Below are 24,692 nucleotides of genomic sequence, written 5' to 3' on the forward strand. Positions count from 1 at the left end.
TTATTACAATATAGTGTTTTCTATGCATTTATAGCAGAAACTGTGGGATTTCTATTTTTTATTCATTTTCAATGTTTTATATTCAGAAGAAGTTCATAAGGAATAATGCTTTATAATTTGAATGGCAGTGTATACATATGTTTTCTGGTCTGTTATTTTAAACAATGAAATATATTTCTATTTTTGACCAAGAGAGTGACCCTTAACAAACCACAAGGCATGACTCTGACCTCCTGGCATCTAACATCTGGGCTCTGGGAATTTAAACACCAAGTAGCAAAGCAGTGTGAATGTGGTAGAACAACAGTTTTGTGCACTTTCACACGGTGCTTAGCCAAGACATTGCTGCAAGGACTGATATTGTGGGCAAATAGATAATATGCATTTATCAAATGAATGGTATATACATAGTATATTTGACTTATTTATTTAAATACATGCACATTCTCATAATATATCTGTCAATAAGATAAAAGTTATAGAAGCCGTGCAAATCATTTTTGTTCTTGCATCCCCAATGTGTATTGTCCCAACAGCTATTAAACTATCTCACATTTAGCTATATGCTGGAAACCTGCAGTATATTCTTAAAATCATATTTTTCATATGAAGTAAGTCCATATTTTTTTTATATTTCAGCAGCATAGTTATGCTCTTTTAAAGTTATCTTAATTTATGAGAGATCTCTCTATGAAGACATTTTTTCTTGGCTAGTGATGCACCCTGTTGGCCGTACTGTATATAACAGCACAGTTTATGACCTCAAACTAAAATTTAATTAGTAGATATCACTTTGAAGCTTCCCTAGTTGGTGAGTTATATTCAGACATTTTTTTTTTGTGTTACAAGTTTTCTGATATGTTATGTTTAAATATGCAAATGAGACATTATTTAATGCTAACTTTTGATGAGATGAGGAGAAATCCATGACGTAAATAGACTTAGTAAAATAAACATCTTAATGTGTATTGAAATGTTTTCTTTCCAATAGTCTTAATAAAGATGTTATGAAAAAACCCCACAAAATCTATCTAGGACTAATTCTCATTATATATTTTTTCAAATTAAATTAAATTAAATTAAATTAAATTAAATTAAATTAAATTAAATTAAATTAAATTAAATTAAATTAAATTAAATTAAATTAAATTCAGTTCAATTCAACTCAACTCAACTCAATTCAATTCAATGTAATTTTTTAATAGGGGACACATTTATAATATTAAAGTAGTTTTATTTAAAGAGAAAAAAGTCTACATATAAGTACATATAAGTATAAGCGTACAGTTCAAATAAAGTTTCCCTATAAAGGTTAGTAATGCATTACAAGGAGCATAATCAGAAAATTTGCCAGGACTGTTTTTATCTTATGCATGTCAAAACACTCTAACTCTAATATGAAATCAATGAATGAAATATTACCAAACACCAAACTGCTCAGTCAGCTGATGCTTTTTCTAGCTTCATTGTGCACTGCTTATCATTATGAAGTGAGCTCTCTGTCATCAGTGTCAATCAAGATAAGGTTACTACGGTCCAATGTGCTGATGTGACCTCTGTGGCTCCACCAAAACTGTTGGTTTTGACCTAAATACATGGTTATCACTTCTTCCACTTTGTCTTTTGCACAGCATTGGTCAAAATTAATTCACAGATGTAGCTGATGTGCAGTGAGTGTATACAAACAAACAATGTCCACTAAAAGAAGGAAACAAACAAACTATTCTAAATATGAGCTTTGGCCTCATGTGGATAGCATCGCTGACAATGAGTATGGCTCTTGCCACAAAATGAAAGGGGAGTTTAAACCCAAAAGCCACACTCAGGAGGTTATTTACTTGGAAGTCACTCAGATGTCAGGACAGCTGTTGTAGCTTTACTCTAAAAGGATCTAAGTGCGACAAGAAAGGGGAGTAGTCTGCAACACTCTGCCTTTCTGTGTAAGATCTTTCTCATTTCTCGCTTTCATTCCACTGGCTGACACTCTTCTTCATGCCAGTGAATGCAGATCTATTAACGCTGCTTTTATAGAACACTTTGTTGCCATGGCGTCAAATGCCAGCCACATGTTGGAGGCTGCCTTGGAGCAAATGGATGACATTATTGCTGGTAAGAGTTTCTGTTTCTTTATAAGACCTTCAATAGACTGACCGGTTTATAATTGCGGGCCTCCACATAACTGGCCCTACCCACATTATTTTCACATAGTCTTATAGTACACAGAAGAAAAAAAAACATTTGAAGGTTTTTTTTCATGGATGAGTTACAAACAAGAGCCAGAACAGAAAATAGTTAGTAAAGCATCTGTTGAGGATGAGAGATCAGTTTGTTTCCGTTGGAAAGGTTTAATTGAAAAAGAAGTGAGCTTGTTTTTGATTAGACGAGTATTTTTCTGTAATCTTTCTCCTTCGTATTCTTCAATCAGGCACTCACTTAATTAAACGCTTGTGTACTTTTATTGCTCTCCTTGTGCTGCTAAATCTCGCTGTGCACTTATTGCATCAACTCCAAGTTACTTTCCAGAGTTTTCACTTCTGTATTTTCATGCAGAGGTGATACATTTTAGTCAGGGCTGTTTGTCACAACCTCAGCTGTGTGTTTTTGCACAGGGTCACAAGACAATGTTCTATTAATAGAGGTGACAGTCCCACCATTAGCACACTCTAGTGACAAACTACAACACAGATGACAACTAATAATCTCACACTGTCACTGTATGTTACAAAACTATGCATTCGTCCACATTGTGTCTTGACTGCATTGCTGTACTTTTAATTCAGCTTCAGATATGAAAAGCTCTTTCTGCAGCTAAGACATGATGATTACAGAAACCTACAAGCTGAACCTCTAATTTGTGGGGTTCAGAATCCAAAGTGTACAGCCATTTGATGCTATTTACATCCAGTGGAACCTCACTGGAGCACAATACCACCCTCTAGAGGTTATTTTAGGAACTACCCTTATTGTACTGCAGCTTGCCAGTCAGCTCTTAATAATTCCCACAAATACCTGTAGCATATGGTTTGATGAAAAGTTTTACTTTTACTGCACATATTGATAATTTTTTATAAATCTTAGGCTTGAACTAGCCTTTTTCTGTCTAAAAATGCCTTCCATCCGTCCTCTCTATATTATGTTACTATTTATTGTCAATACATTGTTAACTACCTAGTTATATGGCCAGCCTTTTATCCTCTCATACAGTCAACAACAGCGCTGGATCCACAAATCAGATTCTTTCCAATGTCCCCAGGGTGCGCTCCGAGCTCGACAAAACTGCTTTCTCTTGTTATGCACCCTGGGCATGGAATGGTCTGCAAAATATAATATCCTTAGAAGTACTGCCTTCTCTGAATACTTTTTAAAGGTTTATTACAAACTGCCCTGAAGGAAACTTGTTGCTGTTTCACATAATCCATGACTCAGTGGAATGTGCTATGGATATCGTTGGTAACGCCTGTATGCCGATGCTCTTCTACTGTCTCCCTTGTGTTGCTTTTATGTATTGTATAGGTTTTAAAATGTTAAATTGTAATTTATGTGAAACTGACCAAGAAGAAGATACCTTGTAAATCAATGGGATTTTCCTGGCTTAATAAATGATAAATAAAATAAGTAATTAAGATGCTGTTATTTGTTTTTTCCTCAGTTTGTTTTATTGATTCTCTGTTTTCCTTACCTCTAGGCAAAATGGGTGAAGGGCTCCTTGGTGCTCTTATGCGGTTAGGGGGGCAGGACTGCCAAGCCACAGAATGTACCTCACAGTTGACCCTTGCCCCGCTCGTGGACCCCGCCCTCAAGGCTCTCCAGCTGACTGAGGCCCTCAGGGCAGTGCTGGAGGGGCAGGGGAGTGAGGAAAAACAGGACTCCCTCAGGAAACAAGTCTCCACTGATACGGCACATACCATACTAAAATGGCTTGAGAGAGATGAGGTGAGTGCTGTGTCTCACATCTGAAGACACTCACACAGGGATGGTTGACAGACCAGAACAGCATTATATAACACCCAGTATGCAAATGCAATACACAATCTGAAATATTGAAGGAAGGGTTATGTAAGAGAAATGCACAAAGGCATATAGATTCTGCTTCTCAATGGGTCCATGGGTTTCATTAGTGGCGTGATATGGTGGTCTTTGATCCTGGCCATCACATCTGGAGGGCTTTTTCCTGTCTGCTGAGCAGTAGTGAGCTGGAAGCTGGATGCACTGCAAACTGCACCGGTAATGAGATCCAGAGCTCCTGTTTAAAGTACAAGCAGTTGCTCCCCCTTTCACTCGCTTATTTCCTTCATTCTCATACCCCTACATTACTCCTGCCCTCCCGTTTCTCCAACAACAGTTTGCCGTCTGGTCCAGGTTAGTCAGCACCAGTATTCTCTCTTCTACTCTACTTAAATTTGGTATTTCAACATTACACTTCGCTGTCAGTCTCCTCCACCGCCTCCTCCTCCTCCCCTTCTGCGTCCTCTTTACTGACTTCTTGCTCTGCACCACATCTGACAAGCATGTGCTGCAGAAAGTTTCCTCTCCCCTGTACCCCTTTAGGAAGACCCACAAAATTAGCCAGAGCGAGAGGTAGTTCAGACGGAGCGAGACAGGGCTGGAGACAGACAGAGAGAGGTACGGGAGAAAGAAAGGGGGGACAGAAAAAGACGGGAGATCATGAGGTACAGCAGAAATACTGAAGCAGTTTGAGTGTGCTTGCGCGAGAAGGCAGGAGAAAGCAAAAGGGAGTTAGACAGAGGTAGAAAAAAAAGTGAAGAGAAGAAAGAAAGGGAGTACAGCCAACTGGCAGAGTTTGAGTTATTCGCCTCAGCTCTAAAAGTCTCAGGCTGCCCAGACTCCAAACCACACGGACTGAGGTCCTCTGTGCTCGTTCTACAACTGCAATATGGAGGCTCTGTAAAAGGACAGTTGGATTTAGGGAGATCGACAGTGCAGCACAGTTAAAAGCCATTGTTTTGTCTCAATGTGGATTTTCTGTTCATCCTCATTGTTGCTTTATAGCAGAGGCTCAATTCTGTTAGTATCCAACCAGACCTACAGTACAATGGGCCTGCAGAATGGAGTATGATATTGACTTCTACAAACATTTTGCCTGGCTTAGGAAGGTAAGACTTTCTCCACTTGCATGTCTGCTCTTCATGCCTTTATACTGCACCACAGTTTGCACAACGGATCTGGGTTGTTTATTTTGCCCTTGCAGTGTTGTTGCTTTTACAGCATAATTACGGTTGCCATGGTAGATAATTTCGGAGGAAGATTTTGATTGTGTGTTGAAGAGGTAGCACATTCACTCTGCTATACAAGCTCCTTGTGGACTGGATAAAGTTATATGAGAAAAGAAGTTGCTATACAGAAATGCATGCTAGAGATCACCACATGGGTGAATTGGTGAATGCACAACAGTTCCGCTTAACTGGTCACAAGGTGAAAGTGTTTGAGGTGGAAGATAAATGGATATGCATGTTAGCTGAGATCATTTCCTGCCACTTGAACCCACAGGGACTCTTTGGACAGCACATACCATCTTGCTACCATTAAGAAGGCATTAGTCCTCACTGCCTCCATTAGGTTATAATTCTTACTGAATGTTAAATCCATAGAGGAAGCAGTTTCATTCATGTACTTGTCAATCATTGTTACATACAATTTTGAGGCTTGGGTTCATGATGTATTCATGGATATGTTACACTGGCAAAATGAATCATGGATCTGACTAATGACAAGACAATGTTTGGAATGTTTTCAGATCGTAAATAAGTAGGGATAGTAAGTAGACATTTTAAAGCACTGTTCAAGTCAAATATGCATATGGATTATGATCTTATTTCACAAAGGAAGTCTGGACTATTGTTTTGGATTGTAAGGATCTTTTACAAATGATCATAATGGTGGCCTCTCCATTTAACTCTTAAAGGTCAGTGCTGAGTGTAAAGCATACACCCAATGCAAATGATTGTATTAATAAAAGTGTAGTAAAGTATTATTGTCCAAGTTTGTGAAGCACTTGCGACTCACCATGTTTTTTTTTTCGAAGTAAAAGATAGTTTGGATAAACAGTGTGTCTGTAGTTGGGACAAGCTGAGGTCTGGATTTTTTTTCCCAAGTTGGCTGAAAACAATTAAAGCACACAGCAAGACCTAAGGAAACTAAAAATAAGATACAGACTTTTATTGCCAGAACTGAAGAAGAAATATCATGGGACTCCGTGGGACACAAATGCTACTTATCACAAAAAAAGTTAAGTAAACAAACATTTTAATAACACTTAAAGCATACATAGTGTACTTTCAAATAGTATACTGCAAAAAACAGATGTATTCTGATGCAAAGAGTGCATTAAAGGCTTAATGGTATTTTTTTATTATTGCAAACCACTTGTTGGCGCAGGATGATGGAAGCTGGTCTACATACTGTTTCCATGATTGTGGTTGAAAGCCTGGATTTCTGAGAAATTTGAGCCCATTTGGTTGCACTTTGCTTCCCCTGCACACTGATGGCTCTGCACAGGCAGCCCCGAGCTCAGACTTACACCCTACATTTTCTTTCCACTAATCAGCCAGGTATAAAATGTTGTAAACAAATTTTAATACTGGATAAAGACCTGTAAACCTCTTACAGACTTTTCCACACATGATCCAGTGACACAACAAAGTTTGAGGTGTGTGTGCGTGTGTGTGTGTGCGTGTGTGTGTGTGTGTGTGTGTGTGTGTGTGTGTGCTGACCCACTGGGCAACTTTGTTTTGTATTAACAGCGCTGTAACTGACCTTAATAGCTGACCTTTATTCTGAAGGTAAACCTCCATTCAACTGGCAATAGTGAGTCGTACCAGGACCGGTTATCACGTCTGGAGGGAGACAAAGAGTCACTTATCCTGCAGGTGAGATTAGTCACTCCTAAAATTCAAAACTCAAAACAGTGTGCTCTCTCTTCGTCTTTATTGTGTAAGATTTGTGTGACCTTTAAAAAGGTATTACCCTAGCATGCTTTGACATTCGTTTATTATTTATTCAACCTCTTTTTTGTACTGAGCCTCAACAGTATAAAGTATGCATTCACAAAAACAAGAGAAAGGAAGAAACACAATGCTCAAGAAAATTGTTAATAAAGGTGAATCAACTGGATATGAGAGTGCTGAAATATAAGAAGACATATAACACCACACTGTCAGTGGGAACTGATTGTAAACAGCCCATATCACATAACAGCGTGAGAGGAGAGAGACGAGGAAAGGAAGGGCAAAGGTAGAGCAGAGTTGTAAATGTTGCGTAATTGCTGTATTTCTCTTGCATGGGCGAAGCAACAGTTATAAAGCTGGGTTTGGTGCGGTTACAACACTAGAATGTCTTGTTTTGTGTAATATCTTCATCTGTGTATGTGTAGGTGTGTGCAGTTATGAGCACTGCTGAACAAGTGCTTATCTCAGACAGGTTGAGGCTAGCACCATTATGTACTGTAGCGTGTAGGTGTGTGTGAGAGAGCAGGTGCGTTTGTTTCTTCAGGCCTTTTTATAAAACATTCCTTTAGAAAATCGGCTCCACTCTGCTGGTCCGACCATCCTTTTAGCATGTGATTAGCTATTATGTGACTTAATAGTTTTTCTGGAGATTTACATTTAAGTTGCTGACATCACTGGAGTCACTGAAGTGTTGCATGCACTTACTGAGGCACAAAGACTCATTCATTTCTTCTCAGAGGAAATTTTTGCACTGTTTGATCTGGCACAGATGTAGAAATCTCAACATAATTGAGCGTAGCAATTAAATGGAAATAGCTGATATTAGTGTGTATTGTGAGAAACTCTGCTGTGTAGTACAGGAGGGCATCTGGGCCTTTACAATTTTGCTAGGCATGGCAGTAACTGCATGATATGTGGAAATAAATGATGGGAAAACAGTTTTATTGTTATGTTTTGGTGTTACAAAAACATGCTTTAATCTCTATTAACTTTCTGTCCACACACACAAATACACACAGGTGAGCGTGCTGACGGACCAGGTGGAAGCTCAAGGAGCCAAGATCAGCGATCTTCAGATTTCTTTGGTGGAGCATCAGCACAAACTCAACTCCACAGAGGAGATGCTACAGCAGGTACACAGCTTTAAAGAATGTGTGTAAAAATATCCTACGCTGAACTTTCCCATCAGCAAATGCTTGATGTATTACTGGACCAAAATCAGGAAAGTCTGACTTCCATAAGAAGACATCCAAGGCTTTTATATCAATATTGTTCTTCCATTTAATGAGATGTGACAAAGCTCCAGTCTGTCCATCTCTCTTTTTAAATATCTCTTCTGCAGATTCAATCTTTTCTCATAAGCAGTAGAATGTAACTCAGGATGAGTTTGGCTTCCTGGGAACACATTCCTTGCTAAGATTCCAGTGTTTCTAGCTGCGGATTACCTTGACAACCAAAATATTTAGGACGCTCAGACTCATTCCATGGCGGTGTCTCAGAGTGTTTTTCTGGTTTATGCAGGGCCAGACTGCTCTGTCTGGGCAGGTGATTACAGCTCCGATAGCCACACCTCCAACCTGTAACCACCACAACCCAGCGTGCTCTCTCCCTCACACACATATGCACACACATACAGAGAGAGAGAGAGAGAGAGAGAGAGAGAGAGGGAGGACAACAGAGGAAAGGAGAGAGGGACAAATGAGTAAGGGAGAAACAGCTGAAAAAGGTGGAGAGATGGGAGGGAGAAAGAATAGGGGTGGTGCTCCTTTAAGAGCTAGATGTGTGTGTGCAACTTTCAGTTGTTTGCTTTAGCCTTGAAATCTACAACAGAAACTGAATGGATGCATGAAACTAATCTACTGAAACTACAAGACACTAGAAACCATTGCGTCTATGAGGGAAACACACTTATTCTTCCTTTGCTGCAGGCTGACACTGGACTGAGATGAACAAGGTATTACACAGAATCAATCTCATTCTTATGACGCTGCTCTTGTGAACTTTCCATTTAAAGCAACATATTCAGACTAAGTTTCGAGTGTCAGGAATGTGTCTTTTAACTATCTGATGAGTTGTGAACTTAATGCTCAGTGTGTATGCACAGTGCTATATGTGTGCAGTGTATCAAAGGGCAGCCAGGGCTGGTTTCTTGGAGACATGGTCATTATGAGGCTTTGGACCTGAGCCGTAAATCTCTTCCTAGTGACAAAGCTCTAATATTTTCCATGTGTACACTGCAGAAGAAGCCCAGAGATTTTTCCGAAGCTGGAGTTTTAAATGGATGTATCCATATGTACTGTTTGCCTTCCTCCAATGCTCATTTCTGGACTTTAAGTGATTTAGCACCTGCTTGACATCAACCAAATTAGTAATGCGTCTGCCTGCATAGCCAGGCTTAATAATTCTCAAGACTGACAGCCATTTAGAACAGATAGTCACAGAAGTGTGTAGCAGACCCATAGTCTCCCTCCGCACCAGGTTTGATTGGCAGCCGTTCACAGTGACAGGAAAATGCACCTGTCAAAGTTATTTTAATGTTCTTTCTATGAATGTTTTGCATGCTCTTGGTATCTTTCTCTCTCTCACTCTCTCTCCCCCTCTGCTGTGTACTTTGAGTGAGCTGTGAAATAGGCATTATAAATAGTGGTCATGGGTTGTGTATATTTAGCCACTCAAACAGCGTCTGAAACCAGTGGGTTTGTCTGAGGGGACTGTCATTACTGAACTGGAAGCTTGCTCTGCCTCATTCTAAATGTTGCCTTTGTTCAGTAAGTATTGAGCACTGCATATCATTGAAGGGATTATGTATTTAGGTATTGTTGTTTGTACCTGTATGTCTGTTTGTGTTGCCTCATGCTCTCATTGTATGTTGTTGATGACAGGAGCTCCTGCATAGGACGTCACTGGAGACCCAGAAGCTGAATCTTATGGGGGAGGTGTCCTACCTGAAACTAAAGCTGGCAGACATGGAGGGAAAACAGGGCCAGGGGGCTGAAAGGCAGCAGAAAGCAGAGGTAGGGCTTTTTCATCGAGCTAAATATTTCTTGTGGTGTTTTAATTTTTATATACAGAACGTGTGGTTGTGGTGTTTGTCAGAACTTATTTAGAGCCAGTAAAACACACTTGCCATGTTGAGTACAGATGGACTTGACACATGTCTCTATTTAAGCAAAGTTTCCAAAGTTTGCAGGATAGATCATTTCATGCTGATGATAATTTTGCAAGTTCCTATTCTTAGCTTTGTAAATATGAATGCCTCTTAACTTATAACATTACAGGTTGTTTCACTGAGGACTGTTTGCAAAGAGTAATAAGTTTCTCTAAAATCATCCAGAATGAATATTTTACTTTAGTCCTCGGAAATTTGAAGCTAGCCCTGCCAGGAATGAAGAGGGTACACACAAATCTCTGCCTTGTGTTCTGATGGATCTAACCTTGAAGTCAGCTGCTGATTTTATGGAAGATCATAAACACTTTCTGGACGGATGGAGGGGAACATTCACCCAAACCCTGGCTCTTGTTGTTCCTGGGCAAAGTCCACAGGAAAAAAGTCTCCAAGGGGTTTAATTTTTTTTTTGTCAGTTCAAACTGAATCATGTATTTGCTTAAGACAGATGTGTTGGGTTACCAGCAGACATCCAGGGCACTCAGTGACCGTATGAATCGGATAAAGGGGAAGCAGAGAAAGCAGCACTGGTACCAGGCAGGATACTGTAATGTATGTAGTTACTGTCAAAACACTGCTGGTCAAAGAGCCTTTGTGTCCTCAGGTTAAAAGAGTTCCTGCATTGCAGAGCTGGCATGATGGATGGTGGGCCAAATATGAGTGTGTGTAGGCTTCAGCCCAGAGAATTTTGTTCTTGGTGGTGGTTAAAGGTTCACTTTGGATTCTGAAAAAAGAATCCTCTTCCTTAGTGGAGGCATGTCAAAAACATTTGACCCATATAAAGTACATCAGGGGTGTCAAACTCTGGCCCGCGGGCCAAATTTGGCCCGCAGTGTAATTTTATTTGGCCTGCGAGGCAATACCAAATTATTATATTAGTATTGTAAATTAATGACATTGATGTGTTTTTTATTTGAAATTTGATTTTGCATGTCTGCACTATTTAGTTATATATTGTATGTTTATAAGCGTTGCTGGTTCCATATTTAATGTTAAAGCAAAACATGTTTGGTATATATTAAAAGGTTTATTTGTTCAATGTTGGCCCGCGATTTTATTCAAGTTTTAAATTTTGGCCCATTGTGGGTTTTTGAGTTTGACACCCCTGAAGTACATGAAGAAAAGGATTTATTATATGCTTGATTGTTTTGATTTATATTTCTAATCGGAAAGTAACGGCATACTGTTTGTGTGATCTAGTCGACAGCAATGTTTCAGACCTTCTTAATCTTGCTTTCATCATGTGCTCAAACCCAACTTTCCCTACAACAGCTGCTTGGACTTAAGCAGGACTTAAACAGGAAAAAATCTGCTTTGAACACTTTACTGGCCTCCCACGTGCTGCCTCCACTACACAAACATGGCCACACTTATGTATGTCTGTGCGCACACGCACACGCACACACGCACACACACACACACACACACACACACACACAGCATGTGGAGCTCCTTGCTGTGGAGCCAGTAAGCGCACAGTTAAATTTAGCCGTGCAGGCACTCCATATCATCTGTCATATCCGCTGTACCGGACCCCAAGTGAGACTTCCTCTGTCCACAGTCCGAGCATAACTCTGCTGCTGTTTACACTGTTTCTGAAGGAACATGGACACGGATCAACTCTAAAAGATGACAAACCGACTGACCCATCCTACAGTTTACCAATGCAAACTATCTAAACTGGATATGCTTGAAATCAGGAATATGGCACAGCATAATGTTAATATAGTTATGGTCAAAGAAAGGATTCAGGTCCATGAATGAATACAAAATAATACAACAAGTCCTCCCAAGCATAGAACCACATTATTCATTCCTATCCTCTCATGTACCCCTTTTCAGCCAAAGCAGTTCCATGGCTGGTTTGGAGCCAATGCCTAATCTTGTACCAGTTAACTTTTAGACAGACAAAGAACCGGGAAACTGGTTTCAAGAGAAGCACCAACTCTTAGCTGGTCTTGAACCACAAAGCGCTTACACCAGGGGAGGGCTGGGAGCAGGATTATTGTGACCAACAAAACCTGGGAGTAACCTGCCCAGATGTCTGTACCCACTAGCATATTTATGTATTCAGGTTCAAAACCAAACGTGTAGACATGAGGTGGAGGAGAAACACATACACACCTACTCTATAGTACACACCTACTCCATAGTATTTCCTCTTATCTTTCTAAACATTTCTCTCAATTATCCCCCCCCCCCATGCATCTGCATCTGTCAGACTGTAGTGAATTTCATTAGTGAGCTGCAGGAGCAGATGTGTAGGTTTCAGGAGGAGATCAATAGCAAGATCCAGGAGAAAAAGGCCTTGGAGATCCCAGCTGACAGCAGCTCTCCAGTGGCGTGCCCCACTGAGGACGAGGACTCAAACCCCGGGCCGTCTTGTGACAGACCCTCGGGGGTGATGCACAAACTAGAAGAGGCTCCAGATGGGCCTGATGGGAACACACACAGCCTGGAAGAGGGTAGCTCAGATGCAGAGCAGCAGAACCACTGTGGAGACGAAAGTGTAGGCACAGCCTGCCTGCATGTCTTCTAATGTTGTGTTCAGCATGGGTTGTCTCACTTCATTGTGTGGAATCCTTAGCTTCAAATGTTAATGAAACAGGCATTTACTTAATACCCTCAGCAGTGCGAAATGTCACTGAGCAACTTGGTCGATCTGTTTGGAAAAATAATTGCATTTATCAGTTATGCATCAGTGTGTGACACCACTAATGAATGCATTTAATGTATTATTTAATATTGTGTGCTTTGAAAGAACAATGTGCAGCTTTGCTATCACCTGAATATTTAAAGTTAGCTCAGTGTTCTTATTATTCTGTTTCAGGGCTTATTGAAAGAGCTCAGGATTCTCAAAGACAAAGTGGAGCATCTGGAGGACCAGAAGTTACAGTATGAGAAGAAACTCAAAGCAACAAAGGTAAGAGAAAGTTTTTAGTGTCTAGACTTTGCACTACACCATCAGTGCCGAATTTCCACTGCTAACTGTCCACTCAACTTTCCTAAATGCTGTCCAATCGGATGTTCCAGCCAGTTAAGTGAGTCATTCTGTTTTGCATGGACACCTATGTTTTCTTAAAAGTCTGAGAACTACTTCCCTTTCTATTTTAAAGTCATGTAGAAATAGATTTAATGATGGTTTAGTCCATTTATAATGCCCTACTTGCCCTGGCACAATACCATGACATTACATTCTCAGACTGTACTTGCTCTCACCCTTTCATAAACCATTGTCTCTTGTATCTCTCTGTCTTTCCCTTTTGGATCATCTCTTTGTGTGTGTGTATTATATATATTTCAGTAGGCTGTTCTACCTGACGCTGCATTCATATTTTTGCCTATAGTCACAACAGTTTAGATTGAGGTTGGTATCAGGGTCACATGGCTCACACATACCTCAGTCATTTAGGTAGTTTTCAAAGGTCACCTGGTTTGTTGAGCAGTGTTTGTGATTTGTTACCATCTCCATTTTTTTATTCGTCATTTTTAGAAGTTCAAATGTTATATTAGCATCTCTCCATCAACTGCACGTTTACAGATAATTGAAAAATCATCAATTAATAAATTTAACAGAATTTATAATCTTGGTGTGGTACTTTGCTTACAGGTAGAAGGGTGTTAGGAAGATATTAAAGTACCTTTGAATAATTGGCTACATATGTTTATATGACAGATAATGACCTATATAAAAAAAATATGTGTGGTTTTATGTATCTTGGGAATAATGTTTTGATAAAGTAAAAACTCCTCTTACACAACATAGAGACAAAACACACTGGCGAATGGATCAGCCTGAACTTAACTTTATTGCCATCTGTCTTTTCCTTTTACTCTGCAACTTGCTTCAAACCAAACTATAAACACTAGTGGCCTAGTTCTGATTCTCTAAAATATAGAGAAGACACATTTTTGTGCTTTGCTGTGGGCCTTTTACATACATATATAGGGAGTGGTAGTAAAAAAAAAACAAAAAACATTTTAGTTTCAAGCAGGGACATGTAAATGTTTTTGTTTTCATTAATGTGAAAAAGGTTTTAGCTGTGCATGTTTAAACAGACAGAACTGCAAGTCTTTTCTGCTAAGATTTCTCTCTCTGTGGCACCCACAGGCAGAGATCAGCAGCCTTCAGCAGCTTCTGCTCAGTAAGAATACTGAGATCGAGAGCTTGCACACTCAGCTGCTGGCCAGACCTCCTCTTTCCCCCGAGAGCTCTGAGAGAGGTAAGCAAAGCACCCAGCCTCAAGCCCTCAACCAACCTGCCAACAACAGCCTCTCACTCTGACAGAGTTACCCAGCCTGATAGGTGACAGTTAATGACTCCTTTTGCATTCAGAACTTGCAGTAACATCTGTGGGAAAAGTCTGTCTTGGCCCTTAATAAACTGTCTCACCACGAGTCTCTGTCTCTGTCTCTCTCAGAGGAGATGTACAGGAAGAGGCTAAACACCAAATGTAAGCCTGAACAGAACTTAATAAAAATCATTTTAAACCCATGGGCCATGTCTACTTTTGATCTTTCATTTATTTCCTTACTCCAGACATCCCTCTTTATTTTATTATCTCCTGTTTCCTTCTGCTCTGAGGGGCAGCTTTGACAATCACCAACTCGCTTCCAAAAAGTGATGCACTATCTCTCTTCCCTTTGGCTTTTTCATCGTCTTTATGGACTCCTGAGAGCATACAGTCTTGTTTGTTCTTAATTTTGTCTGTCATAGATGAACACATCTCTGGGGTACTTGCTTAGTATAATCACTGTCACTCATCAGCAATGCTGCCTGTGTGCCTGCAATAGTTACAAAGGAAGTATCTGGACTGTGGGCCCAAATATGTAAAAGCTGACATGGCTAATGCTATGATTGGTAGATTAAAAAAAGGCTTGGGTGAAACTAAGAATACATGGTTTGGATGGCACTCCAGTGAAAAATAAACCTACAACTTGCGAGCATGTATTTTTCCCTTTCCTTTCTTACTAAACAACCATACATCCCTATACAAAAGCTAATTTATATGGCATGAGCAGCTTCCTATTCAGATCAATACTGATTATGTTTCTGTTTATAGACCAAGAACTGCAGAGGCTTAGGAGTGGAATGAAATCACTGGTGGCTGCCAATGATGAAAAGGTAAGTTAGCGATGATTTGGAAACGTATCCTTTCTCTGTCTGGTCAACACAGCTGCATGCGATTATGCAGCATATGTGTTGCCATCAGTTTACTACAATGGAAACATGTTTTACAGGCCTGTATATAGAACTGCTATCATCATGCTGTTTAAAAGGTTAGAAGGTAACTGTTTTTAGATGTTGTCATTTCTCAGAGGCGCCGCCCTCCAACCATTTATAGTACAGAGGGGCTTTTGTATTCTCCCTCCCAGAGAATCTTGGACTTTAAAGACTTACAGACGAGGGCCTACATGTGGCACACTACTGAGGACACACACGTACACACACCCCAAGGCGAGCCATTTCAGGCAAAGCCACACTTAAGTAGGCCCCGATCTGCCAAGCCTAATTTTGGAGTGAGCTGCATTAAGAGAACCATGTCAAAACCAGGCATGGGCACCACTTCAAAAAACACACACTGCACGCAGCTGGTTACCACAACTAAGATTTCCAGCCAGGCCTGTGTCAATCCCCTCCCTATTCGCTGCTTTGATGTAAAGGCCATATGGTGGAAGACGGGTGTATGCATGGCGTATTGGTCAGTAATAAAGTGAAGCAGATAGTCCATATGGCTGCTTCCTGACCTGAGGGTTTCCTCTCTGTTTTCATCAGGACCGACGTATTGAAGAGCTCACTCTGCTTCTGAATCAGTGCAGGCAATTCAGAGAGGCCACTCACCCCACACGGCAAGGTAATCAGCTTATTCACTTCTTTATCCCTCAGTTGGGGCCTTTGTAATATGTTGGCAACAATGAAAGCCACCACACTTCCTTCTTTAACAGGAACGTGCACCACTGTTTGAGTTTAGGATAAAAGCATTTCTTCTCTTTGTTACTGTAGCTCCACCTGCTGTTCGCTCACTGTCAAATGGCAGGACTCCGTCAAGCAGCAGTGAGGAAGAAGAGCATTTACTGATGAAGAATACTGACTCTGCCAGTGCAAAATCTGTGGATGTCAAGTCTGAAGTGGGTACAAGTAATTTCAGATACAAGTTGAAGGAGAAGTATGTAGAATTTAGTGGTATCTAGCGGTGAGGTTGCAGCCAACTGAATACCCCTCTGGTTACCCCTCCCTTTCCAAGTGTGTTGGAGAAGTATAGTGGCCTTCAGTTAACGTAAGAACCATAGACTGTACAAAAGAAGTGGACATAGCCCCCATGATATCACCCATTGATTTGTGGACAACCATTTTAAGCCTCAACTATCTTGTTTTTTTGGGACCTGTACAATGGATATGGTGCTGTAGGGATGCTATGTTATCAGCTAATGCTAGCACCAGTTAGCCAGCTTGGTTAGCAAGGTGCATCCGTAAATCAAAATGTAACATGCAATGACAGCCTGAGAGTGTCTTTCAGTGCAATCGAGTGCTGAACAAAATATTTTTGACTAAAAAGTTACACTTAACTTTGAAGAACTGAAAAACACTGAAAGGGTCAAAGGTGTAAGACAAAAACAAGAAGACAGAGATTGAAGAAGATTTAAAACCAGCACATCAGACCATAAACCTATTAAGAAAATGTTGACTAAAGTAATAAATCAATTGCAAATTAGGGTTATTTTCTCATACATTTTCCTACAGTATAATCCGACTTATTTTTTGCAGCCAGTCGTCCCCTTCTGGCTATTAGAAAGAATGCAGATTTAAGGCACTTATGTATTGGCTTCACTTTTAAGACTGCGAAAGGCCCTCTCAAGAGTCAGTGTTTGGCTCTAGAGACCTTCCTATGAATATATGAAGGGCTCATTCTAAGCTAACAAAAATATAGGTGATCATGAAAACATAGTTATGAATATTATATTCCATTTCTGTCCATAGATCCCCCTGAATCCTACACATTGCACCTTTAAAGTTGTTTGTTTGCATAAACATGATTTTGAATTGTTGTTTTTTTGTTGTTGTTTTTTACCCATCACAGGTTTCCACAATCAGTTCTTCTTCTTCACAACAAACATCTATTTCATCAGCACAGAAGGACAGTGATTCCAGGTAGATAGCAGCTTTTCATCAATGGATGATTTTCCAATATCTTTTGGTTGGATTTTTACTGAGATACTGAGTATTATTTTTATCTTAACAGATCAGAACAGCAGACTTTATCAAGCAGCATGAATGACCTAACAAATGGACCTTTACAAAAGGTATATTTTAATCATAATACAATTGTAATATGCCAATCATGGGTCATTTATCTTTGATTGCATATAATCAATTAATGTTTCCAAATCTTAATTGTTCTACAGGATGCTTAAGATGTTTCCTACATTTAACCTGTGTTTGGTTTACCCAGAGTGTTCTGGATGACACCAGAAGTCAGACGCTGCCTGTGAATTCCTCGCTGTCAGAGCAGAATGGCAGCGGAGACAGCAGCAGTGAAATCCAGAGTCACAGGTCTCCAGATGGGAGCGAAGATGGAGACTCCAGCCAAAGTAAATCCAGACATATTAATTCAGTCTATGCACGATGATTGATAGTGTGCAGTAATAATCCCTGATGTAGGATCAGACTGTGGAATAGTTGCGAGTATTCCCATGAGTAAAGGCAGGATTCATATTTGGAGCAAACCACTCTCCTTTGACCAGACGACCACTGCACCTTTGATCACATCTAATTGCAGAGGCTCCTGACAGAACAGATGGATCATGGGATAAACTTTCTTACCGAACACACCCTCTCTCTTGCTCTGATTGACCACATTTATCCCAGCTCCACCCTTCCTCAGCTTCACTGACCAGTTTTAACTTGAGCCCCACCCTGATTTCTCTTTGCTGCGTTCTTCTGTAAAATTATTCTTCTGCAACTCATATCATAAAGATCACATCTTGTAAAAATTGAGCTTGAACCCATTCTTTTTCACGGGGCATTAACCGATGAATTATTTGCTGAACTCAATGGTCTGTAACCTGTGAAAAGGCAGACTGCCACACGTGTGCCACTTAGCTCTAAATGTTCTCTTTGGTATGCAATTTTGGGAAAAAAAGCTTTTACTGCTTTCTGCTCAGTCATCATCATCATCATTTTGTCTTTAACCATCCCTCAACTACAGGAAATTATAAATTTAGACGATCTAATATTTCCAAAGTTACCATTATTAAAATGTCTGCTCTAATAATCACCACCTAATGTACATTTTTAACTAATTAAATGCATTTATGAAATGTTGCATCTACAGTACATTCATACAAGAAGTATTACACTGACTGTGGTTTTTGTAACCTCTTACAGGGAAGTTGGAGAAAGTCGATGACAGCACTTCAAGCAATAGTTCCCCTGTTCATTCTGGAGCAAACTCACAGCCAGGCCAACGAGCTGTGGGCTCACCAGAATATATGAAGAATAACAGAAGCTTTAAGAGGCTCTGGGGAAAGTGAGTGTGGGAGAATACACTGATCAACAATATGCCAACAGAAATGATCGCCAAGAGGAGCAAAGAAATTGGCAACTAAACATCAAATAGACCTAAATAAAGTTCATGTATAAAGATATACTGAATGTCTACATAACAAATGGCTTATATATAGATACATTCCATTTTGTGGAAGTAACATAGGCTATGAAGGTTAAGAGAGAAGAGAAAGAAATAGACATAACTTACACATATGTTAAACTATCCTTCTACTACTACACTTGCCCTTCTATCTGTTGTGAACACTACAGGAGTACTGAACCCCACAATTTCACTGTCAGATGTCAAGTATTAATACTGTTATTAAGACTTTCAGCATAAGACTTCAGACCATATCTTCAAATATAACCTTCACCTAAAATTGTATTATTTATATTAATCAACAGTTGCATAAATAAGGTGATTCTGCCATATGTTTTATGATTTTACTTTGTGAATGAAAGCAATTTCAAGCATGTTTTCCTTCAACCACACAGACTTCGAAGAACCCAGTCTGGAGGGCTCCAGGCAGCTGATCCAGATGCTGGTCAGTTTAGAAGAGGAGGTCTGCGTGCTACAGCAGGACCCAGACTGACCAGGACTCCTGAATCTTATAACCCTGCACGGTAAAGCTCAGTGTGTCTCTACATGCCCTTGTAGTACAGTGCTCCTATTTCAAGTGTTTTGTATCAACCAGGTGGCTATTATACTTGCAACAAATGTATAGTTTTTAAATAAGTATACATTTATTCTTATTTGTGCTTTTTAAAAATTATTATTTTAGTGATATGAATGTGCCGTTCAGCCAGTGGACCAAGGAGCAGGTATGTGGCTGGCTAGAGGACTATGGACTGGGCCAGTATGTCAATCTCACCAGGCAGTGGGTTGAAAACGGACAGACGCTGCTCTCTGCTACACCTCAGGACGTTGAGAAGGTCAGAGAATAAAACAGGACAGCTTAAGAAACATTACGTAAAATCAGATTTTTCAAAAAAAACATTTTTTGTAACTTAGCTTAACTTAGCTTATGTGTAAATTCACAACAAAAGCTGCACATATGGCTGATTCTGTGTCACACTATATATATATATATATATATATATATATATATATATATATATATATATATATATATATTTATATATGTATATTATAGAAATGCCCTTAAACTCAGTTTGCTGCAGTGTAAACACTAACACTCCCCTGATGCTCTGAGCTACCTGGCAGCATGGTGCTAACTGAGCTAGCTGACAACAGCTAAATAGCTATGGTTATTAGCATTTAGGAATTAACCTCAACTTCAGCAACAAGTAAAGCTCTCTGTCAATCAGGGAACAGACATGGAGCAGCCGGAGGACATAAAAAAAACCCCAAAAATTTTCTCCACAAAAAATGATCCAGTTTCACCAAAATCATATAGCTGGTGGTGTGAAACTGCCGAACAGCCACTTCTCAAGGCAGTTTAAACCAGGAAAACAAAGTTACATAGTGTGAGAACTGGCGTTCGGGTGCAGAGTGAAGCACCATTCTCACTATTACAAGTCAGTGTAGCATCAAAATGATTACAATTTTGTTGTTATTTTTTTGGTAAAATAGTTACATAATGTTACTTTACTGCCACATTACAATAAAAACTGTGAAAATAGCCTGCATTTACAACTCAGTGATTATGTTTAGTATCTCTAAGATCAGAGAATATAATATTCATGAATAAACTGGAAACTTATAAAAGTTTATCAGCTTAAATAAACTGCATGGTGTATGGTTATACCACCAATTGCTCCCCAGTCTTTGGTTTTTCAACAGTCTTTTCTGTTCTCAGGAGATGGGTATGAAGAATCCACTGCACAGGAAGAAGCTGCAGCTCGCTCTGAAAGCATTCACCACCAAAGTTGTAGAGAAATCGGCAGAGCTGGACTACATCTGGGTCACCCGTAAGACTCTCTCATGGAATATTTTGAACTTTTCATGCTACATGTTCTCATTTGAATCAGACTAAAAATAGAGAGTGGGACACAAAACAAACAAAGACACGTAATGTGTGATATGTAAATGCATTTGGAAGAATGCAAATATTGACAGCATCCAAAACCAGGAACTGTATCTTGATGCAGTTATAGTGCACATGATACTCTCATGATACTTGATTCAACACTCAAAACTTTAGTAAATGAAGTGAATTGATGTGTGATTTTCACCCATTTAGGCTGGTTGGATGATATTGGTTTGCCACAGTATAAAGATCACTTCCATGAAGCTCGAGTGGATGGCCGAATGATACAATACCTCACAGTGGTAAGACTTTTTATAGCATCTACTCTACCACTTTGCAGTAGAGGCCTGCAAGTACATTTTAATTTTAGACTTGTTTCAAAAACATGGTATAAATGTTATACTTTTCATAAAGTTCCCTGATTTTCTTTTGCTGTTCACACAGAATGACCTCTTGACTCTAAAGGTCACCAGCCAGCTTCATCATCTCAGCATTAAATGTGCCATCCATGTCCTTCATGTCAACAAATTCAACCCTAACTGTCTTCGGCGTAGGCCAGGTGAAGAGGTAAGCCAAGATGGAAAAGAAGAAGTGAAAGCTGAAATTGTGTGTGTCACGTATGACATTTGTTTATTTTTTGTTGTTGTATATGTATGTTATGGCAGAAGGGTTCATTTTAAAACATATTCCACTAGATTTTCTCAAATACACGCCCTGAAATATACTTTGTAATATATTCCATTAGATAAGATATTTCCAATTTCCTGACAGTGTGCTGGCTGTGTGTCTTCACTGCCATTGTTGCGATGCAGATGCACACAAATATTTCTTCTTATTTTTTCTTTTATTTGTTTATGGGAAATGCGTGCCTCATATAAATGTTAGGGCAAATAAAACAAACAAACAAAAAACTAAAAGGGCATTCAAGACCAAGCCCAATTTTACAATGTTAAAGAAAGTTTTATAAAATTATGTATCCAGCCCGTGATTTGGATCTACTACAAAATGTAAAGGGTTTTCTCTGTGCTTAAACCAAGGTTCATGGAAAATAGTTTTTCTATAATCCTGCTGACAAACAGACAAACAAACCAACAAAAAGACTGAACTTTAGCATTACCTCCTTGGTGGAGGTAAGTAGTCCCTTTTAGTAATCCATTTTTAAAGACAGCAACTGTATTCACAATACTGCCACTTTAAACTGTATCTCTATAATGCTTTATTTTTTACTTTAAATATAGTCTTGTTACTTGTTTTTAATTTTTTCCCCAACCCTGGTTATGCTATATTTTAAGTCGAAATGTTTCTATTAGATGGTGAATAACTGTCATTACATGAGTTTCCCACCAGATGGCGACAGACAGACATTCAATGCTTTCACACAACGAGGATTTTTGCTTTCATACTGTATGATTGCCTCCAAAGTCCCAGTGTTGTTTAAGCTCCATTCTGGTTTATTTATCAGAAGGGTCAACCAGTCATGAGTGTGATGGAAGATTAATATTTCTATTTTTACCTTCTCCAGAAACAGCCCTCTCCCTCAGAGGTGGTGCAGTGGTCTAACCATCGCGTGATGGAGTGGCTGAGAGCCGTGGATCTAGCTGAGTATGCTCCTAATCTACGGGGCAGCGGTGTTCACGGTGGGCTCATTGTAAGTACACTAGGTTTTTAAGCTTGCCTGCAAGTTTTTCACATGCAAATATTATAAGCCTGGAGACCTACATTTGTCACTATTGCTCTTCAATAGATCCTGGAGCCTCGCTTCAGCTCAGAGACTTTGGCCCTGCTGTTGAATATTCCTCCACAGAAGACTTTGCTCCGCCGCCACCTCGCCACTGCCTTCTCCGCCCTGGTGGGGCATCAGGCCACACAGGAGAAGCGAGAGTATGGCAATGCCACAGGCCATGTGCCCCTCACTACCACTGCTAAAGTAAAGGTAAGAGAACAATCTAAGTATCAAAATGTTCTGTAGCACAAATCTAAATCATTTCTTAACTGGAGGATTTTTTTTTGTCTCTTCAGCCAAAGAAGCTGGGCTTCACCCAATTCAGTCACCTCAGAAAGAGGAAACCTGATGAATCTGCAGACTACATCTGCCCAATAGACAGTGCGGCGCTCACAGTGAATGGGGTTACCCGCTTGACCTCTGCAACACTTAAGGGCCTGAGCCCCACCTTGGACAGACAGGCTGAGAGGAGGGAGCAAGTGGGGATCAAAGCTCAGGCTAATGGCCCAAAACAAGAATTAAAAACTACAGCACACTCCCCTCTCACTCACTAAATGACTTTGTGAATCAGTGGAAATTCGGATGCTGAAATGTACCCAACATGAATCCATGTGGTGACTTGCTGGATGGGCTGCAAATATGCTGTTTTAAGCAGGTAATGTTAATTGTTGTCAGGCTTTACTCATGAATGGTTCGTATTTATTCCTATGAAAAGTGAAGTAATGCACTAGGTTTCGTAGCTATTGTGTCTGTTTCTGTAGCATACAGACCGTGGACACATTAAAGGCAGGTGGGAGGGGAGGTGGCAGACACTAACCCAAATCTTTGACCCAGGAGATCAGGGTTTGTGTCGCAGCTGAGACTTCTTTACTCATGTTCTACATCACCGATATAACAGCGTCCAGTAGTTCTAAGTAGTTATTCTAAGTCTAACTCTGTGCTTTTCTCCTAACCTTAATCAAGTTGTTTATGTGCCTAACCCTAACCAATGAGGTTCCACATCACATCATTACCAGTATGTTCAAAAAAAGCGACCGTTATTTTATAGAATATCATATGAATTGCATTGCATATGTTTTCGTAAGAAATCATACAAACCTGTTCATGAGGATATATAATTGTTGTTGTTGTTATTAATAATGTATTTTAACCTGATGTTGCTTTAGCAATATTCATTTCAAATTGTGATGAAAGGTGGCATTGTATGACTTGTTTTATGAAAGCTGCTCTCTGCATTCCTTATACGGTTGGATTCCAAAGCTTATTCTTTTGCTTTCAATCAAACTATTTTACTGACCATTTTGTATCCAACTTTGCAGATTTAGTTTGAATATTGATGAACTTTTCTTGTTATATATCTGAATTGACTGCACAGTATGATAACTGACACCAGTTACTTTAAGAATGTCTTTCATTCATGATTCATTCTCAGTCTTCTGTATGACGGACAAAAAAAAAAAAAAATCAAAATTGACTTCTTTTTCTTGATGGTACACATACTCTTCTGCACCTTTGAATGAGGTTTGTTTTTTAGGATTATCATACCAAATGTTGCCTTGTTTCCTAAGATCATTGTGAATATGCAGTATATATAATAATAATATAATAAACATCAGGTCAAGAGTTAGTGCTGTTGTTATTTTTTGAGCTCATCAAAGCAAATGCTTTCCTGTCATATGGTGCTTAAATTCCTACGACTGTTTTTGAAAATTATCCTTAAAGTTTAGCTCAGTTATAGCATGCAGTACTTACACCAGTTTGTTATGTAGTATTATTAGCACTGTTGCTTGCAATATATTTCATTATAGACTGAGAGACTCACTTCCTGAGGATGGATCTCAGAATCTTGAACGGGACGTTGATCCAACACTGCCCACTACTGGTCAAACCTTCAAAATGCAGATAAATTTAAAATAGAACCTGTTTCATTTGGGTTTTGTAAGTTATGGAAATAAATGAATCACACAATCAGTTGTTTGATGCATTTGTTGTTGGTGGATATTAACAGCGTCAATCTAAATGTGGCTTGTTTTCACACGGTTGAAAGTTTTGTGTGTAAAAAAAATATTATACATTGCAAACTAAACCAAAACATAATCTGATGTTTAGGAGAATTGCCTATTTATATACATGTAGGTATAGACAGTGAATGTTGTGAATCCAACAAAGATGTTTTATGACTTGAGTAAATAATCAAAAGGATGTAATATTTTATATACAGTTTTAATCTGAACTATTTTTTTACTATGTCAAGAAAAAATCTTGATTAACCATTGTAGAAAGTAAATACCTTGTTCTT

General features: G+C 39.4%; 1 protein-coding gene across 1 annotated transcript; it reads left to right on the forward strand.

Moving 5' to 3' along the window:
- Positions 1-2,045: 2,045 nt before the first annotated feature.
- Positions 2,046-24,020, forward strand: ppfibp2a (PPFIA binding protein 2a). The gene is made up of 24 exons (XM_059324045.1): positions 2,046-2,109; positions 3,686-3,933; positions 6,801-6,887; positions 7,985-8,098; positions 9,848-9,979; positions 12,353-12,640; positions 12,962-13,054; positions 14,243-14,354; positions 14,553-14,585; positions 15,195-15,256; positions 15,908-15,986; positions 16,136-16,260; positions 17,211-17,281; positions 17,373-17,433; positions 17,583-17,721; positions 18,518-18,659; positions 19,175-19,303; positions 19,462-19,612; positions 20,500-20,611; positions 20,884-20,972; positions 21,115-21,237; positions 22,193-22,318; positions 22,415-22,603; positions 22,690-24,020. Exons 1-24 carry the CDS (start codon positions 2,046-2,048, stop codon positions 22,945-22,947), a joined length of 3,027 nt encoding a protein of 1,008 aa, XP_059180028.1. The 3' UTR covers positions 22,948-24,020.
- The last annotated feature ends 672 nt before the right edge of the window (positions 24,021-24,692 follow it).

This window comes from Centropristis striata, chromosome 2 (assembly GCF_030273125.1).
Source record: "Centropristis striata isolate RG_2023a ecotype Rhode Island chromosome 2, C.striata_1.0, whole genome shotgun sequence".
In the NCBI taxonomy this organism is placed as follows: Eukaryota; Metazoa; Chordata; class Actinopteri; order Perciformes; family Serranidae; genus Centropristis; species Centropristis striata.

Bases quoted from the DNA above. Each gene is read 5' to 3' on its own strand.
- ppfibp2a (XM_059324045.1), top strand. From the start codon at position 2,046: ATGGCGTCAAATGCCAGCCACATGTTGGAGGCTGCCTTGGAGCAAATG. The intron at 14,586-15,194 runs GTAAGCCTGAAC...TTCTGTTTATAG, and splicing joins GAAGAGGCTAAACACCAAAT to ACCAAGAACTGCAGAGGCTT. The intron at 20,612-20,883 runs GTAAGACTCTCT...TCACCCATTTAG, and splicing joins GGACTACATCTGGGTCACCC to GCTGGTTGGATGATATTGGT.